General features: G+C 36.0%; 1 protein-coding gene across 1 annotated transcript in view; it reads right to left on the bottom strand.

The window, feature by feature from the left end:
* Positions 1-1567: 1567 nt before the first annotated feature.
* Positions 1568-19373, bottom strand: part of LOC127454275 (syndecan-2-like) — a 41765-nt gene continuing 23959 nt past the window's right edge. Inside the window, exons 2-5 of the mRNA XM_051721369.1 lie at positions 10609-10720; positions 6665-6840; positions 6215-6344; positions 1568-3459 (exon numbers count right to left, since the gene is read on the bottom strand). Of these exons, the coding sequence (XP_051577329.1) occupies positions 3296-3459; positions 6215-6344; positions 6665-6840; positions 10609-10720 (582 nt within the window). The 3' untranslated portion in view covers positions 1568-3295. The remainder of the gene's footprint in view (positions 3460-6214; positions 6345-6664; positions 6841-10608; positions 10721-19373) is intronic.

Genomic DNA, 19373 nt, shown 5'->3' with positions numbered 1-19373 from the left:
CGTAGCCATTGACATTATGTGAGGCTTCACACAACACACAACTTATGAATCAAGCATATGTAACCTATCTACAGTAATAAAAGGTCTCTTATACTACAGTAAATACCATGCTGACCATTTTGATTAGACAGCAACCTGATTTTTTACTTTCTAGAGAAAACAACATGACTTATTTTGCCTTTTAAGTCTTGGTCTTGGAAGTCTGTTCCAGTCATGGGGTGCTTTAAAAGCAAAGGCTGCAAGACCGTTAAGAACAACCAACAATAGGTACATCTGCAAATTTATTTCTGATGTTCCCAACTTAAATAAAATAACAATAATAATAATAATAATAATAATAATAATAATTTAAAAAAATACTTTGCTAAAATTCCACATTGATGAAACCAGTTTGAATTTTTATCTAAAACCTGGGTGCACTGAAAACCCTCATAAGTTTACTCTACTCATTTGATTGAGTAAACTCATTCCCTCAATTGAACTGAGTAATGGCATCTCCAAAACTTATGTAATTAAGGTCAATTAACTTGGTGTTCATATAGAATGAACTTAACTATTTAAGTTAAGGTAACTAGATGCAAGTAGACTTAACTCAGATTTGCTATTTAAAAATTGTTGTTTCTATTGTTGTTAATCATTTTGATTGAACTGATTCAATTTTAAATCAAACAATAGCACAGATAAAATAAAGATCATAACTGATTCTAGGTCAGTCATTAAATAAACTTAATTCTCCCAAGAAATGCATATATACCTGCACATGCACAAAGAAAATTAGTAAACAGGGTCTAACTTGACCAAATAGGACACTGATCACCCTATGACAACATATTTGCAACAAAACAACATAAATAATATATATATATATATATATTTCTAAACGAAAACCTCTAGAAATTCTTAATTACACCTATTTAAATGCCCCCCTAACTTCCCTTTGACCAAGGAAACATAATTAAATAATTCAAGTGCAAAGCATTATGGATATTCCCCATAGCCTCAATTTTGTACTCAAACATTTAAGTAATTAACTCTTAAAATCTCAAGTCTATGGATTTTTAAGATAAATACGTTAAATTAACTTAAATATTTGAGTTATGAGCCTAATGCCTGACATTTCAAGGACAATTTAATTAAGACAACTTGATATTATTGTCAGTAATGACAATATTAGGGTTTACAGTTTGGTAGGTGCAGCAACAGAATGCATTTTCTAGAACAGTACTGTCAACAGATGTTGTGACAACTAAGTGTGAGGTTCTTTTGGACTGAAACTGTTTGTGTTGCAACTTGTGTGTTTAGTTCATTTTGCTGTCAGAGCTTTAACATCAAGGGACAAATCCCAGAGTGATCTTCTACAGATGTGTTACATTTCCACTACAGCCTGTGTTTGATGGTCAGGAGAGAGATAGAGAGGTGAGAGATGCTTGGCATGCATATTGTGATTCATCACGCATATCCATACACCCTCAGGAAGATAAAACAGAATTATTGAGAATAAGAAAGGTGCTTAGAGTGAATTCAGGTTGATGGGCAAGACACATGATGAAAATACCATGAGAGAATGTTTATTCAGTAGTGTTTTTTAATGAAATACAATACTGATTCTGCAATTCTGTAACAATACCATTCATCACATTTCTCCAGTTGCCACTTTTAACATCATTATCTGATGCACAAACGTCCTCAAATCCATGTAGATCTGTTTCAGGATAGTAGGCACTTCAAGGGCTTCTAAAACATTAGTGAATATACATTTTCATAGATTTTTTTTAACTAATATTTTACATATAATATGTAGTATATAAATAATTATATTCTATAAATTATTGTATATTAACATATACAGAGACGTCATTAAAGAAACATCATGGAAATGCACATGAAAAGAGAGGAGAGAGTAAAAATGAGCAAATGTGATCCACACTATTAATCACCGTCACTGTTAACAACACTGTTTAAGTCTTTGGAATGCTTGAGTCAGAACTATACAGTAAGTGAATTCATTTTAAAAGCTTTTCCACATGAGGTTATTATTATGAAAGAAAAATGGCCTTCATTAAGTATTCAGCCAACAGTGAATGCTGAAGATGTGGGAGTAATACTGTTAAATTATACTGTCATGGAGCTCAACTGGTAGAGCAGGGCGCCAGCAAATGTCAAAGTCATAGGTTAGATTTCCAGGAAAATGTGTACCTTGTTGTACATTGTTGGCTAAATGTCTATATGTAATGGAAGACAGTGTGAAACTTACTCATTACATTTGTTCATCATAAAGACTTACTGCATTTGAAAATATTCCATATTTTATTTGTGATTAAAGTATTTATTTTTCTGTAGTACTGGGATATAAAATAGTTTTGTGCGGGGGAAAAAGAAAACATAAAGTTGATGCACTTGAAAAAAATGTTGTGCAATTCTACATCTTTAAAGTCATTCTAATTACTAAATTAACTACTGCAGGATTTGAGGATGCCATGAATGGAGAGCTCTTAAAGAGATAGCCGTGTCACAGAAAAACAATTTAGTACAACTGATTTGACCCTGCATGAGAGCTTGAGACATATAGACAAAGAGAGAGAGAAAGAGAGAGAGAGAGAGAGAGAGAGAGAGGGAGAAAGAGTACAAGCAAGGTGGAATGTGTTCTTGGCTTCAGGCAAAGTAGAATTTTAACCTTCAGAGACCTTAACACTGTACTACAGATAATTAAATGTAACAAAATACATCAAAACATTCTGCAAAATGCTGTGATCTTCGAATGCTTTGATACTGGCCAGACAAAAATGCAAACATTCATGTAGACTGAAGAACATAAGATAATGGCACAAGAACCCTTTACAAAAAAGGCTGAGATAAAACCAAATTATTGATAAGGTCCACATTAAACTCATAAGTTATTAAAATGTAATCAGTGAAAAATTTAAGGTATCAGAAAAAGCACACTTATCACATAAAATTTCCACCTCTGAATTGACTTGTTTTTTAATAAAAATGTACCTCTATTGTTACAAAGTAGTCAATAAAGTTTGTGAAAGATTTCATACATTTCCAACACTTTGCTTAAAAAAAAATGTAAAGAATTTTGTTTGTTTGTTTGTTTGTTTGACATTTTTGATCCCAAAACAGAAAATAGAAGCCCTGGTTGACTTTGTGAAGAAAAAAAAAAGATATACATTTTGAAATTTAGTAAAGGTCCCCCTTAAAAAAAAATCTCCTCAAGGTGCTACCGAGCCAGGTTATTCTTGGAGAGGAGATGGATGTCATTACAACATTACTGTTGGCAATGATTGGTCATTCAGGCGTAGAATTCTTTGCTTGGAGCCTTCTGATAGGCTAAGCTGGGCGGCTTACGCTCTCCAAGGTCATAGCTCCCCTCATCCTTCTTTCTCATACGGTACACCAGGAGGAGGATGAGGAAGATTGCAAACAGGAAGCCAATCACTCCGCCAGCTATAACGGCTGCAGAAAGAATTCAAGAATGACATTAAGTCAAACAAAATCAGCAGGAGAGCGAGATAAAGGGCAGCCGGAGACACCGGTTCGAGAGAGAGAGAGAGACGCATGCGGCCACGCTGTATGTGTGTGTGTGTTTGTTAATGTTTGTTTTATGTTGAGTTTTATCATTAAACTTTATGTTGTCGGTTCAGCCGGTTCCCGCCTCCTCCTTGCCCATCCCTTACCCGTTACAGTGAACTTAAAGGTAAGTTTCAGAGTTCAATACAAGTTAAGCATCTGTGGCATACTGTCAATTACCACAGACAATACCTTTGTAAAACAAGCATAAACCCATTAACTTTCACATTAAATGTGCATGAGTCGAAAAAGGGGCAAAACACCATCCATCCATCTAGAACAGTTGTCCTACCTCTTAAAGGGCAATTAAGACAAAATAGTGCAAATTTATAAAAAAGTTTTTTATAAACCCTTTAAAAAAATATATAAGCTTCACATTTCGGCTTTTAAACACTCCTGAACGCCTTGCATAGACTTCCATTGTAATTGCTTTATTGAAAACGCAATTTTTACATGAGTCAGAATAGTTTTTTGTGGTAATCGATAGCATGTCACAGACAAGAAAGAACTTAACTTGTTTTGAAATCTTAACATTCCTTTAATTGTTTAAGTTTTGCTATGGTAATCAGTGAATCGCTGAAATGTGACAGAGAAAATGGGAATGGATTGTGCTTTGCATTTATAAAGTGAAACTCATTCATATACAAAAAAGATCATTCTTTTCTAAAGGAATGTTCTAAAATTCAATACGAGTTAAGCTCAATTGACAGCATTTGTTGAGAAAAGTTGTTTACCACAAAAAATTATTTCAAAAAAAAAAAGAAGAGCAAAAATCATGGTTATAGTAAGGCATTTACAATGGAAGTGAAAGGGGCCTGTCCATAAATTTAAACTTTAAATATATGCCATTTCAAAAGTATAGCCAGAAGATATAAAAATTATATTTTAAAATGATTTTAGTGTGATAAAAATCGCTTACTAACCTTATCTGCACTCAAAAAATTAAGTCATTACCCTTAATTGAATTTGAAAAAGTTTTTACAGGCAATTTAATGTATTTTATTCAGATTAAGTCAAAAGAACGTACTGTTTTACCTGCCAAGAATTGTGTCCTTTATTAAATACAATACATACTGTGACAGTACGTGGTTTTTAGCTGACTCTTACTTGTCCGATTGTACTTGTGGTTTTGGACTCGGTACTGACCCCCATCGTCCTGGATACTTGAAGTTTGTTTACCAAGTGCTGCCGCTTCACACCGAAGATGTTTGTTTATCTTCTGTTTTGTTACTTTTAGTCTGTGTTTTTCTCTGTTTCATAATACACACATCCTTATTATGGACATTCTTGGATTTAATCCAACAAATATTTGCGCTTTGTTGCACACTGGACTGTGACCGGGCCGCCACGACTCGTGATATCTCTGCAGGCTGAACACCGCCTTATGCTCTTGCTTGGTGTTCAGTATCACACCGTTCATCCGTGATCAGTGCCGAGAGATTAAGTCAGTTTCATTGAGCCAACATAATTTAGTTGGATTAGGTCAAATCAATGTACTATAGCAGTTTTAACTCAACTTCATTAGGTTCGTCAAACTCAATTTACTAAGGTTTTATCTTATGTTGGCCCAACTTGAACATGCCAGGTAAGCAAGTATAAGGACAGTGAAACTGTTGCACTGTCAATTTAATAGCAACTGCTTATAGAAGTACTCGAATCAAACATCACCTGAAAGTGAAAGTCCATCCTCAACCTAAGCACAAGCGCCATATTTCACCATATTAGTAACCACCAAAACTCCAGCCTAACAGACACTTTTTTTTAAATACCAATATAACAGAACATTAAACATTAACGAACCTCCTCCTATTCTCATCTTGGTCAAAAATGCATAAAACAACACTCAATTTCTCCCTATCGAGTCCCATGCAAAGCATGCTGGAAAATGGAAATCCCCTGCCCTGTTTCATCAGTACAACATTAACACCACAAAAAGTATTCATGTAATCCCAACTCAAGTGGATTAAGTAAACTTTCATTTTACAAATTTAAATGGATAGAACGCAACAAAATCAAGTTGTAGCAAAATGTTCAAGAATTGCGTTGCCTTAGTTTATGTAAACTGAACAAGCTGCAAAAATCTTTTTTTTAAATGTGTGTAAACTTATATACAATAATACAACATTGTTGACATGGCGACATAGCGCTAGTAATCCCCGTAACCTGGTCAATGCCAGTATATCCCTGTTTTTATCAAACGTAAATTATATTATCTCGTTTAACTTCTTGTGGCTGTTCTTTTGAAACAGATTGTATTTTAATGTTTATGAACTGGCCACATTCACTTACATTGTGAATGCCTTAATGTAACTGCAGTTTTTGCTTTTCTTTTTTTATATATATAAACAAGGAACGAGTCTAAATTAAAATTGTATTTGCTGTAATATACATTATACCACAAATGCTTTTGGTTGAGCCTAGCCTGCACTGAACCTGGAACATTCCTTTAATCTTTATCCACACTGTACACAGCATCAGTCTTTCTCTCTTTCGCTCTACATTTCTGTTTTGTCATGAAAAAGCTAGTTTTACAGCAATTTTTCATAAACACAAATTACAGATGTCATAATAATTATCAGTTCTATTCAGCTTTAAATATAAAAATGATGGTGGACACAATGAATTTTTCTTTCGAACATACCTGCCAGCACTTCTGTCCTCTGGAATAGATTTTCTGTGCGAACCTCATGAAGAGGATCAGCTTCTTGTACAATACTTGATGAGCTGGTGGCTTCAACAGTGACCTGAGGCTTTTCTGTCTTGTCAAAGATCTAGAGAACAGAGAGAGAGGGAGAGAGAAAGAGAAAGAAAGGTTAACACTGAAATTGTTGACAACAACAACAATCCAACTTGTAGACAGTGTCCAAAAAATTGAAGAGTTCCAATAACAAGATTGAAGGATCCAACATGACTGTGATGTTTTGTAAAACTGTGCAAGACAGCAGGTCACTACATGAGCCAATCAGGTGCAATATCAGGGGTTGTCATTTTTTGCAAGCTGTGCAGGTTTTCACTGCTGTGGGAGTCAGCAGAAAGCTTTGATAGTGTCAGAATCAGTTGCAGTTCAAGTGAAATGGGTGAGCAATCGCACCTCCAGATCCGAGTCAGTGACTGTCTCTTTGCTAATTTGATCTGTCTCTTTGGAAGTGTACAACTCCAAACTGGGGCTGCTGGTGTAGACAGGCTCCATAGTGGATTCGGCTTTGATTTCTGGGTACTGCAAAAATATTGTGGATATATCCATATCATTGTCTGTTTCACTGAAACCTAGAGAGACAGTGAGAAATAGAATAAAAGAGAGGAGATTAGATATTACAACCATTAATATGTTGTTATATGACAGTGATTCCTAAAGCAATATTCCGGGTTCAATTCAGGTTAAGCTCAATCGACAGCATTTGTGGCAAAATGTTGATTACCACAAATAATCAACTTCTTTTTTTATCTCCCCTTTTCTCCCCAATTTGGAATGCCCAATTCCCAATGTGCTCTAAGTCCTCGTGGTGGCGTAGTGACTCACCTCAATCCGGGTGGCGGAGGACGAATCTCAGTTGCCTCCACTTCTGAGACCGTCAATCCGCACATCTTATCACGTGGCTTGTTGATCGCATTACCGCGGAGACATAACGCATGTGGAGGCTTTATGCTATTCTCCGCGGCATCCACACACAACTCACCACGTGCCCCAAACGAGAGTGAGAACCACATTATAGCGACCATGAGGAGGTTACCCCATGTGACTCTACCCTCCCTAGCAACCAGGCTAATTTGGTTGCTTAGGAGACCTGGCTGGAGTCACTCAGCACGCCCTGGATTCCAAGTCGCGACTCCAGGGGTGGTAGTCAGTGTCTTTACTCGCTGAGCTACCCATGCCCCCCATCCCCCCTTTTCTTTAAAAAAAGCACAAATCTGGGTTCCAATGAGGCACTTACAATGGAAGTGAATGGGATACATTTTTGGATGGTTTAAAGGCAGAAATGTGAAACTTATAATTTTATAAAAGCACTTATATTAATTCTTCTGTTAAAACTCATGTATTATTTGAGCTGTAAAGTTGTTTAATTCGTCATTTTTACAGTCGTTTTAGTTTTTTTTGGACATCACATCGTCATGGCAACGAAGTTATAAAATTGTCTATAACTTTACAAAGAAAAGGTTAGTAAGTGATTTTATCACGCTAAAATAATGTTAACACACATACTGTTTATATCTTGTGGCTATACTTTTGAAACTGAATATTTTAACATTTATGGATCAGCCCCCATTCACTTCCATTGTAAGTGCCTCACTGTGACCCAGATTTCTGCTTTTTTTTAAAGAAAAGGAGGGACGAGTCAAAATTATTTTTTGTGGTAATCAATATTATACCACAAATACTGTCGACTGAGCTTAACCTGGAATATTCCTTTAACTTTGCTTCAGGACCCATTTACATTGGACATCAAGTGGTGAGCCAACACACTGCCAAAATGGTTTATCACACAAAAGTAAATAAAACCATGCTTAAAATCAAACACTAAATTATTAATATTACACCATGAATTATTAACAATACAAAGGCGGAATAGGAAAACTGACAATTTTGGTTTTGGAACTGTCTCTGCCAAGGATTCAAGGATGCCAAGGATTCAATTCACAAATGCACAAACAATTTTTAATTGAACCGGTATTGAATGTAGTCTGGTTTGTATTTTGTTTTATCTGGCATAGTTTTGTTCATGGTTTTCAAGGATGAGGGCATGTTATGCAACCTGTCCATGTCAGGTGCCAGTGAATTTATGCCAAAAAGATAAGAGAAGCGTTTTGTCCTACTTTTTAGAAGTTGTTGCCAATTTGTTTTACTCTCCTAACAATGCATGATTATATGATTAGTTTCATATAGGTATTATTTGCATTTAGCATTGTTTTCCCTTCTGTCCACGATCCTATTAGAGCAGACCTTTCAACCCATTTCTGGGTTGCGACCCACCAGTTGAGAACCACTGATCTATGACTTTACAATCTAATGGGGCCAAAATGAGATCCTGATGGCCAGAGCTTTAGTTTGTATTGTTTAAACTTCTCTCTTTCTTGGACTTTCAGTTCCAGATGAATGTGGTGATACAGAATGGGGAAGCTAAGGCTAGATCACCACTCTTGCTTCAAAGTGTTTCCAAGAGAGACACATGAAATACATAAATTGTATATAAATACTGCAATCGTTTACTCCATTTTTTACTGTAATTGCGCCAGGTACAAGGTACTGAGGGGTAGCAGTAAGATGCAGAGAAATGACCGGCGCCATTGTCGAGAAAACACCTAGCAGCCCTTTGATTTCCACCACAATACTTAACCTTTAGATCAAACAAGACAGGCTCTGTACATTGTTTCTAAATACTTAATTTTAGGATTTTTTCATAAATCTTGTGAACAGCAGGCCAAACAACATATTCTACACTAAAATAGTGATTAAGAAAAATGTCCCAACACGTAGCTTTTGAAATTGTACAAATATAATTTTGTTTTTATAAATTGAGCAATTTCATGATAAATCTAACTACAATACTTTCTGTATATGAGTGGTGCTTAGCCAAACAAAACTCACAGTTATGACACTAAGGTGTTTTGGTGGTTTCCAGGGTGTTGCAATTCTGTTAATAGGGTGTTCTGAGTGGTTGCTAGGTCATCATTTATGGTCCCAGGCCAAAAGTGTCCACCCCAAAGTCTCTATAATATTATGGTCCCTAGATATGGCTCAGGTCCCTTCTTCAATTAGAATCCTTAAAAAACAGGTTTCGCTGTGATATTGTACTTCTGATCACTTAGAAAAATAAATGCACACTTCTGAACAAGTCTGACGATTTAAGGTTTTATTTATGTTCATAGCACAAATGGTGTAGGACAAGCTACGGAGCAAAGTTTAAAAGAATGGTTTAACCAAAAACAAATTTCATAAATAATTTCTTTCTCACACAAATTTCGCTCCAAACCTGGGGTGCGTTTCCCGTACAACGACGTAACTCAATGCGTAACCACCGTAGTATGATGCATCATTATAGAAATTAACTAGCTAGTCACGACTGTTTCCCAGAACACACATCTATCGTTTGAACCACGTTGGTTGAGCTGTCGTTAATGACGTTACTCAGGGGGTGGAGTAATAACTTCTGCAAATATAAAATTATAATTGCTCCTATATACGTACACCAGAAAGCTGTTTAATGCGAGAAAGCTGCTGAAGACATGAAAGCGGCATGCATTTTGTAATGTGACAGATGCATTGTGCTGCAATAGATGGGTTTCCCTCTATATTAGACTTCGGTGTTCACCTGGCGCACTTGAGCATAAGCACATGCGCACTACGGCTAACAATGCTTTTGGCAAAAGCACCCATGAATTACTTTTTCTTCTCTTAAACTTATATACTTATATACTCTTAAATAAATAAAAGCACTAAAGTAGTCAATATGACTCGTGCACTATTTTCCAAGTCTTCTGAAAACATTCAGTCTCAATGGCAACTACGTCAATAACATCAAACTTCATTGGTTCATGCACATCTTGATGTTATGACACAAGAACCAATGAGATTTGATATTATCAACATAGTCGCCATACAGTATATGACTTGGGCGCTGTATACAGGAGTTTATCAATGATTTTATTTAATTTGAGACCTAAATTTCAGTCTGATCATCACAGAAAGTGATCGTACAGCTTTAGAAGACTTGGAGAACAGTGAACGGGTTGCATTGACAACTTTTACTGTTTTTTATTTTTGTGTGTGTGTGTGTGTGTGTGTTTTTGTCCTTCATGGAGCTTGACAGCCCAGAGTAATGCAGAAAGGCATGTGCAGTTTTTTTTTTTTTCTTTTATGTTCCACAGAAGAAAAAAGTAATATGGGTTTGGAAAAACAAGAAGGTTAACATATTTAGGTGAACTATCCCTTTGATACTTACCATTAGGGGTTTCTTGAAATCACTAAACTCTTAGTATGAGCAATAAAGGTAACTGGATAGTGATGCTATTTGTGACAGTGATTTGAAGTATTCTTACCAGATCCTGAACCAGAGGTGAAGTCATCATCATCTAAAGGGTAGTCACCGGACTGCTGGTCATCCAGATAGAGGTCATCAGATGAGACTGGAAACTGACCTGAGACCAGTACCTGCAGAGGTGAAAATAAACAAAACTGTACATTTAAAGCTGAACATCTTCCTATCCCAGCTTCAAACATTTTTTAGGTGATTTCCTTGAAATGTGTTTAAGCATCCCAAACAGTCCAAAAGAGCACCACTGGTTCAACTAATGGTGTGAGTTTTGTTCCTGTTTGTTGACCAATGGAAGATGTTGTCATTTTGAAATTTTGTCATTATTTTTGCAATTCTGTTTGGTGATGCTAGAGGTGCTGAAATTAAATGCTTTAGCTCTAATACAACACGCTAAGCCAACACCACATATTTCATCTTTAAAATAATAACGCATTTTTAAATTGCTGTCAGCTTTCTTTAAGAAAAAGGTTTAGTCATTACCTAATATATGTTTTCAAATAAATCCACCCTTTGTTCCTGGAGGATTTACTGATATGAAATGTACATTGTTACCACTTGTAAGTACCATTTACTGTACATATCACAAAAAAACCTTTCTCCATTTCTATAAAACATAAACGAATCTTGCCTGACTTTGTTGTATGCTAAAAGACATAAACAACAAAAACGCCTGTTCAAGGTTCCTCCCACCTCGGTTTCCCTGGAAACTACCTCGAAGGAAAGTAATGTTTGATTTTCTCCCTCAGGGAAAATAAAACTCTCTGAAAGCTCTCTGAAAACCACTAAAAACCAATTTAAAACTCAGCATATGTCATTTCTCCACACATTGTGCAAGTAACAAAACGTTTATCACTCTAAAGTAATACTTCAAGGTTGAGGGGGAGCAAATGAACAGATATGGTCTACCAAACTCACACATACAAATGCAGGAGGCAATCATTGTTGTCAGGAGAGAGGGAGCAGATATGAGCTACTGTATATCTGTTTCCAAAAACCTATGACCCTTTCTATTTTGGTGTGACGATATCACATCCTCCGATAACCTCGTCTTGTCCTGCAGACTTCTCCATTCAAGCTCACTCAGGCTCAGCTGTCTCTGATCTTCTCCATCCTTATTAACCCTTCTGAAAATCATAAAGAGCAACCAATAACAGTGGTCACAATAACAGCAGGCCGCACTCTGTGCACTTCTGTGTGATTGTGTGCATTTCATATATAGCAGAGGGCAAACAATGAAACAGAGCATGGAAGCGCTGATACTGTGTGTGTGTGTTTAATTAAAGTCTACAAGAGCAGCGACGCATACGACAATGAAACTGGATAATTCTGTATGCACCTTTGTGTGTAATCTGAATCCTCTTTTTCACTCAGCTGATAAATAATGACACTCAGGTGATAAGGTTAAATTTTACAGTGGTCACTCATGCAGGATAAACAGATAGAGATAAAGATAAAGAGAGAGAGAGAGAGAGAGAGAGAGAGACAGAGAGATGCACATTCCTTGAATAGGGTATAAAATAATGCCTGTTTTTTTTAACAATGTTGATCATCAGCCTCAGGAGGTCAAACTAAATATCAAATGAGCTGTGTTTATTTCTATTTATTTTCTATGAGGTTTGCAGTTTTTGCAAACTTGTTACAGTCCTGTTTATTTGGAACATGTTTAAATACTTTTTAAACACAATAAACTTAAAATGAACATTAAAAAACATTCAAATTAAATAAACAACATTTATACAATAAATAAATAAATATGATTTTAAATAAACGTTTAAAAAAAAAAAAAAAAAAAAAAAAAATAGTCACTAGTTTGGGACCAAATATCAGTCTGTACTTATTTGATTAACATATATTCCCCATACATTAAAGAAAAAAATGTGTTTCATAATTCTTTCAAACAATAACTTGGCTATAACAGGGTAATAACAGGGTTGAATGGTCAAGCTTAACAGATGCAGTCATTTTGTATAAAAATAGAGATAATGTTTTTCTACCGCGGTGTAAAAAGGGACCGAATGATGTTATTTCTATTGGTATCACAATATTAAGGAATGTTATGTTGTTTGTAAAGGGGGAAAATCATGTGATAACAGGGTTGCGTTTAAAATGCGGGACACAGCAAAAAATGTTTTTGGAAATTAAAATCCAATCAAGTCATTTTTATTTGTTTAGTGCTTTTCACAACACACATCGTTTCAAAGCAGCTTTACAGGAAATCATGCTTTAACAGAAAATGAAACTGTAATATCTATAATGTCTTAGAGTCATCATTGTGTAATTGTAAATTGTGTATAAAAATAAATAATTAAATAGTTCAATAATAATTGTATTCAGAACCCCTGTGAGCAAGCTGAAGGCGACTGTGTCAAGGAAAACAAAACTCCATAAGATGTTGGTTAATGGAGAAAAATAACCTTGGGAGAAACCAGACTCACTGTGGGGGCCAGTTCCCCTCTGGCTAACATCATGAATATAATGCCAATATTACTTATGTATAGTGCAAGTCATGGTTTAAAATTTGTAATCTAAGTGTTAAGGGCAAAAAAGATTTTGTTTGAACTGTAAGATTAATGACTAATGTCTTTAAAGTCTATCGTGGATTAACTGCAGAAGTTCACATAGATGCAATTGTCCTTGTTAGTTGGCTGATGAAGGCATTTGTTGGCAATTAATTGATAGTCTATGTATAAAATTTCAAGAGTGTAGTCCATCAAAATGAGTAAATATTGAAAACATTTTACTACAATTAACTGAATATCAGATTAGTCAGATTACGTGAAAAGTTATGACATTTTTGTACAGTTTGAATTGGTCGATAAACTCATGAAGGTCAAGACATCTAGGACCAAAATAAAAATTATAGCTATTTTTCATTCTAGTTTCATTATATAATGGATACATTATGACATTAAGATATTATGTAATATATCGGTACCAATTTACAATAAGGTTACCTTGTTGACATTAGTTAATGCATTAGGTATCATGAACTAACAATGAACAATATATTTTACAGCATTTATTAATCTTTGTTAATGTTAGTTAATAAAAATACAATTGTTCATTGTTAGTTCCTCATAGTTCATAGTGCATTAATTAATGTTAACATATACAACTTTTGATTTTTAAAAATATATTAGTAAATGTTGAAATTAACATTAACCAAGATTAATAAATGCTGTAAAAGTATTGTTCATTGTTAGTTCATGTTAACTAATGTTGTTAACAATGTTGTAGGGGTGTAACGATTCACTGCTTAATCCTGCTAATTCATATGCATCGATCGGGAAATATGATTTTTGAATCTAGAATCATTAGTCTTGGTCAATAATCGATTTAAGCTGTTAAAAATCGAATGAATCTCTATTCAGCAAATTAGTATTCAATATTTTAGAATATATAAATATTAAATTAGTGACATGTGTGATTCAAATGAGACATGGGCGGCTTCATTCTGTAGTGCATCCCAGAGCGCACACTCTCACAGCGCTCCCGCTGCACTCTTCCATCGCCCTTCACGGGAACGCTCCTGCTCGCCGTTCCATCCGTAACTCACTGAAACTTTTTCTGAGCAGCTTTCAAGCACCTTTTGTCTAATATCTCCTCCGGATGGCCACTATCTCACGAGCAAATGACAGCTCACAATAGCGCTCTTGTCGCGAGTCAAACAGGCTCAAACCTTTTGATACAGCTGCCAACTCACTGTGTGGCCACTACATGGTCTGAAATTAAAAATGCCATTAAAATCATACAAATGCTCCTGAAATTCTAAATGTGGGGGCAAAAAACGCCCTCGTAATGAATTCTTCTGTTTTTTATTTGTACCCTGTGATATAGTAATTTTAGAGTAAGACGTAATACATTCACAGACTTAAGAATTTGTATTAATGTATTGGTTACATTGACATTTTGACATAAACGGATGACACAATTTATGTTTTAAATTGTTAGAAATAATTATGCCCTCATAAAGGTAAATAATGCCCCTGAAAATCAAATACAGGGGGCAAATATTGACCCTAAATGTAAAAAAGTTAATTTGTGACACTGGGTAACTACTGAAATAAAGTGCTTTCATTGTGAGGAAACTTATTAAGCAGTTATTTTCTATAAGATAAAATGGTGCCATTTTTCTGGTATCATTGTTTAGTTGGGGATTTGGTGTACAGAAAACATTTAAAGTGAAGTCATCTATTTGTTTGCTTTTCTCTTTTCTCTGAAACGGAATGTAGTCAGATGATGTTACTTTAATGTTGTAATATTTGGATTCGTTTATTGATTCAGGGTCCCCAGGGTCATGGAAAACCTGGAAATATCAGGGGAAAAAAAAAAATCAAAGACTTTTTTATAGTGAAATATGGAATAATTTTCTAGCTATGTTCAGTCCTGAAATATTTTATTGCACATTGTACTCTTTTGTAATTATTGTATTTCAGGTAACCTGTATTAACAGTTACTTTTGGTGGAATAAACAGTCTTAAGTTGTTTGCCTCTCTTTTTCTTGCTTAAGACACATTAGGGGAAGTATATAAAAAATGCGGAATTGAATCGTTAATCGAATCGAATTTCATTGTGAATCGAATCGAATCGTTTTGAATGTGCAAAATTAATTTTTTAATCGAATCGAAAACCTGTGAATCATTAATCAAAATGATTCACTTTGAACCCAAAGATTCACACCCCTATAATATTGTTAACTAATGTTAACAAATAAAACCTTATTGTAAAAAGTTACTAATATATCTTATAGTTCTCGCATTTGTGCCTCTAATGCTTATTTACAAAATGGTAACACTTTACATTAAGGGTCTATTCATTAACATTAGTTAATGTACTGCATAATATTTAGCATTGCTTAGTATAACCAATTAATAGGACACCAACTGATCCCATGTCTGTACTTCAACTACTATGTACTAACATTAAAATACATACAATACAAAGTCTTATTGTGTAACTACATGATGTTCTGCAAAATTTTCACAAGATTCACATTTGCTGCTACTGGGGTTGAGGTACGGGTAGGTTTAGGGTAAGGGTTGGGGGTTAGGGTTTTGGGTAAAGGTTAGGTTTAGGATAGTTAACAGTGTAACTACAGATATAATTAAGTGCAGGTACTTTAAATATAAGTACAATGCAACAATACGTATGTACATAATAAGTACATTGTATCAATAAGTACTTAATAGTTAAAGACACCTAATATAAAGTGGGTCCCACCAATTTGTACCCCATTCATGGAAAGTCCCAGAAAAAGAAAGGGGGTGAAAAAGAGACAAAAAGAAAGACAGAAAGAGTGGCTTCAAAGCCCATACAATAACATGAGACTGGATTGGGCACTGTTTTCAGAGGCACTGAGGGGGAGAGATTAAACAGGGCTTGAAAGGCAACAGGAGACTAAATAAAGCCATAGAAAAGCTGAGCCTGTGATCAGCCATGAGTCCTACTCAGGACACCTAAAAAATGCATCAACCTCTGTTTGACTCTTCACATTTTTCAAGGCCTCCTCACAAAAGCACAGCTTTCATTAGCCATCATTGCTCATCATGGCAGAACACACAAAAAGACAGGATACAGAAACCCCGCTTAACCCTGACAGCTCACGATAACTGAAATGGAGTGACAAAAAGAGATATTTCAAAAGTATTTTAGCATGTCTCTGTGCTAAAGTGTTGATGCTGGTCGCTGTGGTGTTGTTGGGTGGTTGCTAGGGTGTTCTGGGTGGTTGTTTAGTAGACCACCCTCAAGTCTCTTTTAACCTGGGGCCAGTAAAGGAATGTCTATGACAAGTCAAAGATATTTTGGTCACTAGATATTTCTGGTGTCTCTACTTCAAAGTCTATGGGATATTTTTGCCCATTTTATCCTCTGCCAGGATCAAATCATCAGTCCAGTTGATTAGAAAAGTAGTAACACTTTACAAACCACATAAAATTATGTATAATTAAGTCTGTAGCACAAATGGGTTACACTTTCCCTGGCCACTGTAACATCCGAGGTTGTTACCCCTCCTACCAACCACCAGAGGGAGCCCTCTCCCGAATTCTAACTCTGTACCGTTTCTTCTTTGATGACTTCCTGTTTGAGCTATATAAATACCATGCTGTTCCATTTTGACTTTGCGAAGTATTGCCAGTTTACCCTGCCTTGCCAAGCGTTTTTCCATTGCTGATTGTTCTCTTGTTATGACCATTGCCTGTTTTCCTGGATTTATTGCCTTTGGATACCCCTTTGTTTTGTCTTTTTGGTTTATTGGATTATACTTATATATATATATATATATATATATATATATATATATATAGATAGATAGATAGATAGATAGATATTCTTTATGACTACCTCTATTTGCCTGCCGATTTGGATTGTTTGCTTGTGTTCATAATAAACTTCCAGCACATGGATCCTAACACCGTCTCCATGGCCAGTTCATTAAAGCAGATGTATGATGTGTGTATTTATGAACAGATATCGATTGAGAATTCGTATTGCTACTCCGGGCTAACTCTGCCCGTATACTGCTGGTGTAGGATTCGTTTCCCCATCCCATATCCGAACCTTAAAGGAGTCATGACATGTCTTTATTATTATTATTATTATATGTTCCTTAAGGTTCGCTTATAATATAATATAAACTTTTTTGCACAATAAACAGTCAAATATTTATAAAATGACCCTCTGTCAGAAACAATCAGTTTTGGTGCTGCTTCTCCTTTAAGAATGGACAGTACACGCCCACTGTTATGATTGGCTCTCTGCTCTTGACTGACCTGCTCTCCCCATACAGTCTCATTGCTACCGTTGCTGGACGGGCTATGGAAGTGATAAGGTAATGTAAGCATTGATGTGTTGTTGTGGAGATGCAAATGCAGATGCAAATGTCTACCACAGTGTGCATAGGATGTAGAGAACGAGTCGTTTTGGCAGCATGGTTTCAACAAATGCTCTTTTTGCAGTGAGGAGGAAGTTTTGAATTCTGAAATTTATGTATGTCAAAAGATGAAGAAAAATGTTATTCCTCATGTCATGACCCCTTTAATTACAAGTGAGAAGGGAAAATCTGACTCTAGATCAGTGGCTGAAAGCTGAAGGCACCTTACATCACTGCATGCATGCACAATAAAAATTATTTTACATTTTAGTAGTGTAATTCTTGGATAATTTTTGTAATTTTTTTATTTAAACGTAGGCTACTTATTCAACTATGGTAAAAAATGTGTTCATCCAAGTACAGTAGGTAAGCCTACAATCAGGGGCGTAGATTGTAGGCCTACATATTTATACCATGATCAATGGAAACATGGGTAAATGCTTCTTGCTGCAACCCCCCAATGTTCAAGCCAAATCTACATCCTTGTCTTCAGTATTCCTTTTTTAATAACGTTCATATACACATTTTAATAAACATGCATCCTCAATAAAACTTGAAATAAGCATGCACTAAGATAAAGGCTCAACTGGATTTTATCTTAACTTCCAAAACTTTTAAATTTGGTATTGACATTATCAGGGACTGCAGGTTCAAACAGTTCAGCCGTTTCAATTTCATTTAGATGTGTTAGGAAAGATAGTACAAGGCAGACTTATAATTCAAGTGATGATTCCAGGGTGTGCTGAGTGACTCCAGGCAGGTCTCCTACGTAACCAAATTGGCCCGGTAGCTATGGAGGGTAGTGTCACATGGAATAACCTCCTCGTGGTCACAATAATGTGTGGTTCTCGCTCTCAGTGGGGAACGTGGTGAGTTGTGCTTGGTTGCAGCAGAGAGTAGCACGGGCCTCCACACACGCTACGTCTCCGCGGTAACGTGCTCAACAAGCCACATGATAAGATGCACGGATTAATGGTCTCAGGCGTGGCGGCAACTGAGATTCGTCCTCCGCCACCCGGATTGAGGCATGTCACTACGCCAACACGAGGACTTAGAGCGCATTGGGAATTGGGCATTCCAAATTGGGGAGAAAAGGGGCGGAAAAAAAAGATCAAAAATGTGTCAAAAGGAGTCATCAGCATCAAACCTTAAAACAAATTCCAGCATGCATTTTTCCTCATATGAGAATGTATGTCTCTCGAGAAGTTATTTCAAGAGTGTGCAAGAGTGTTACTTAGGCTGTCTTTCAGTGAGACTCTTGAGATTTTCATGCCCATGTGTTCCTTGAAAACTAACTTTAATGAATGGTTTTAGATGATTTAGGAAGGTCCCTGGAAATCTTAACATTTAATTGAATGTGAATGCTCAGAAGAGTCTAGAGTGAAATTTTTAATGGGATGATGGGATTAAAAACTCACAAAATATGAAAAAAACTACTGCAGGTGGGGGAGTTAAAGCTCAGATTTCAAGCTGAAGTCACTTTATTTTCTTTACTTTGAGGACAGCCATGAAAGAGAGAATGTAAGTAAGGAAAAGAGAAGGAGTGAGAGAGAGAGAGGTAAGAGTGTGTTGTATAATATCTCTCATTCCAAAACAAACTCCTGACAACCATATGAAGGTGAGAGTCGCATTCCTGAGTTACCGGACTGCAGCACAAGTGGCGTATTGTGCAAAGCTCTGAGTCCCTCTCTTTCAGCCTCTGCCAATGATACAGCTGGAAACTGAAACTCACAACCAGCTTACTCTTCTCACTCACACAGTCTTGCCAAGCGGCCAAGCACACCGCGTTTCTGCCTCTCCCCAACTCTCTCTCTCAGCTCACCGTCACCAACTCGTACGTTACACACAGTGTCCGGCAAGCTGTACGCAACTGCCAAGTCACAAAGTTAAAAGCGGAG

Source organism: Myxocyprinus asiaticus, chromosome 16 (assembly GCF_019703515.2).
Source record: "Myxocyprinus asiaticus isolate MX2 ecotype Aquarium Trade chromosome 16, UBuf_Myxa_2, whole genome shotgun sequence".
NCBI lineage: Eukaryota > Metazoa > Chordata > Actinopteri > Cypriniformes > Catostomidae > Myxocyprinus > Myxocyprinus asiaticus.
The sequence above is the reverse complement of the archived record's forward strand: the minus strand, read 5'-3'. Positions and strand labels throughout refer to the sequence as shown.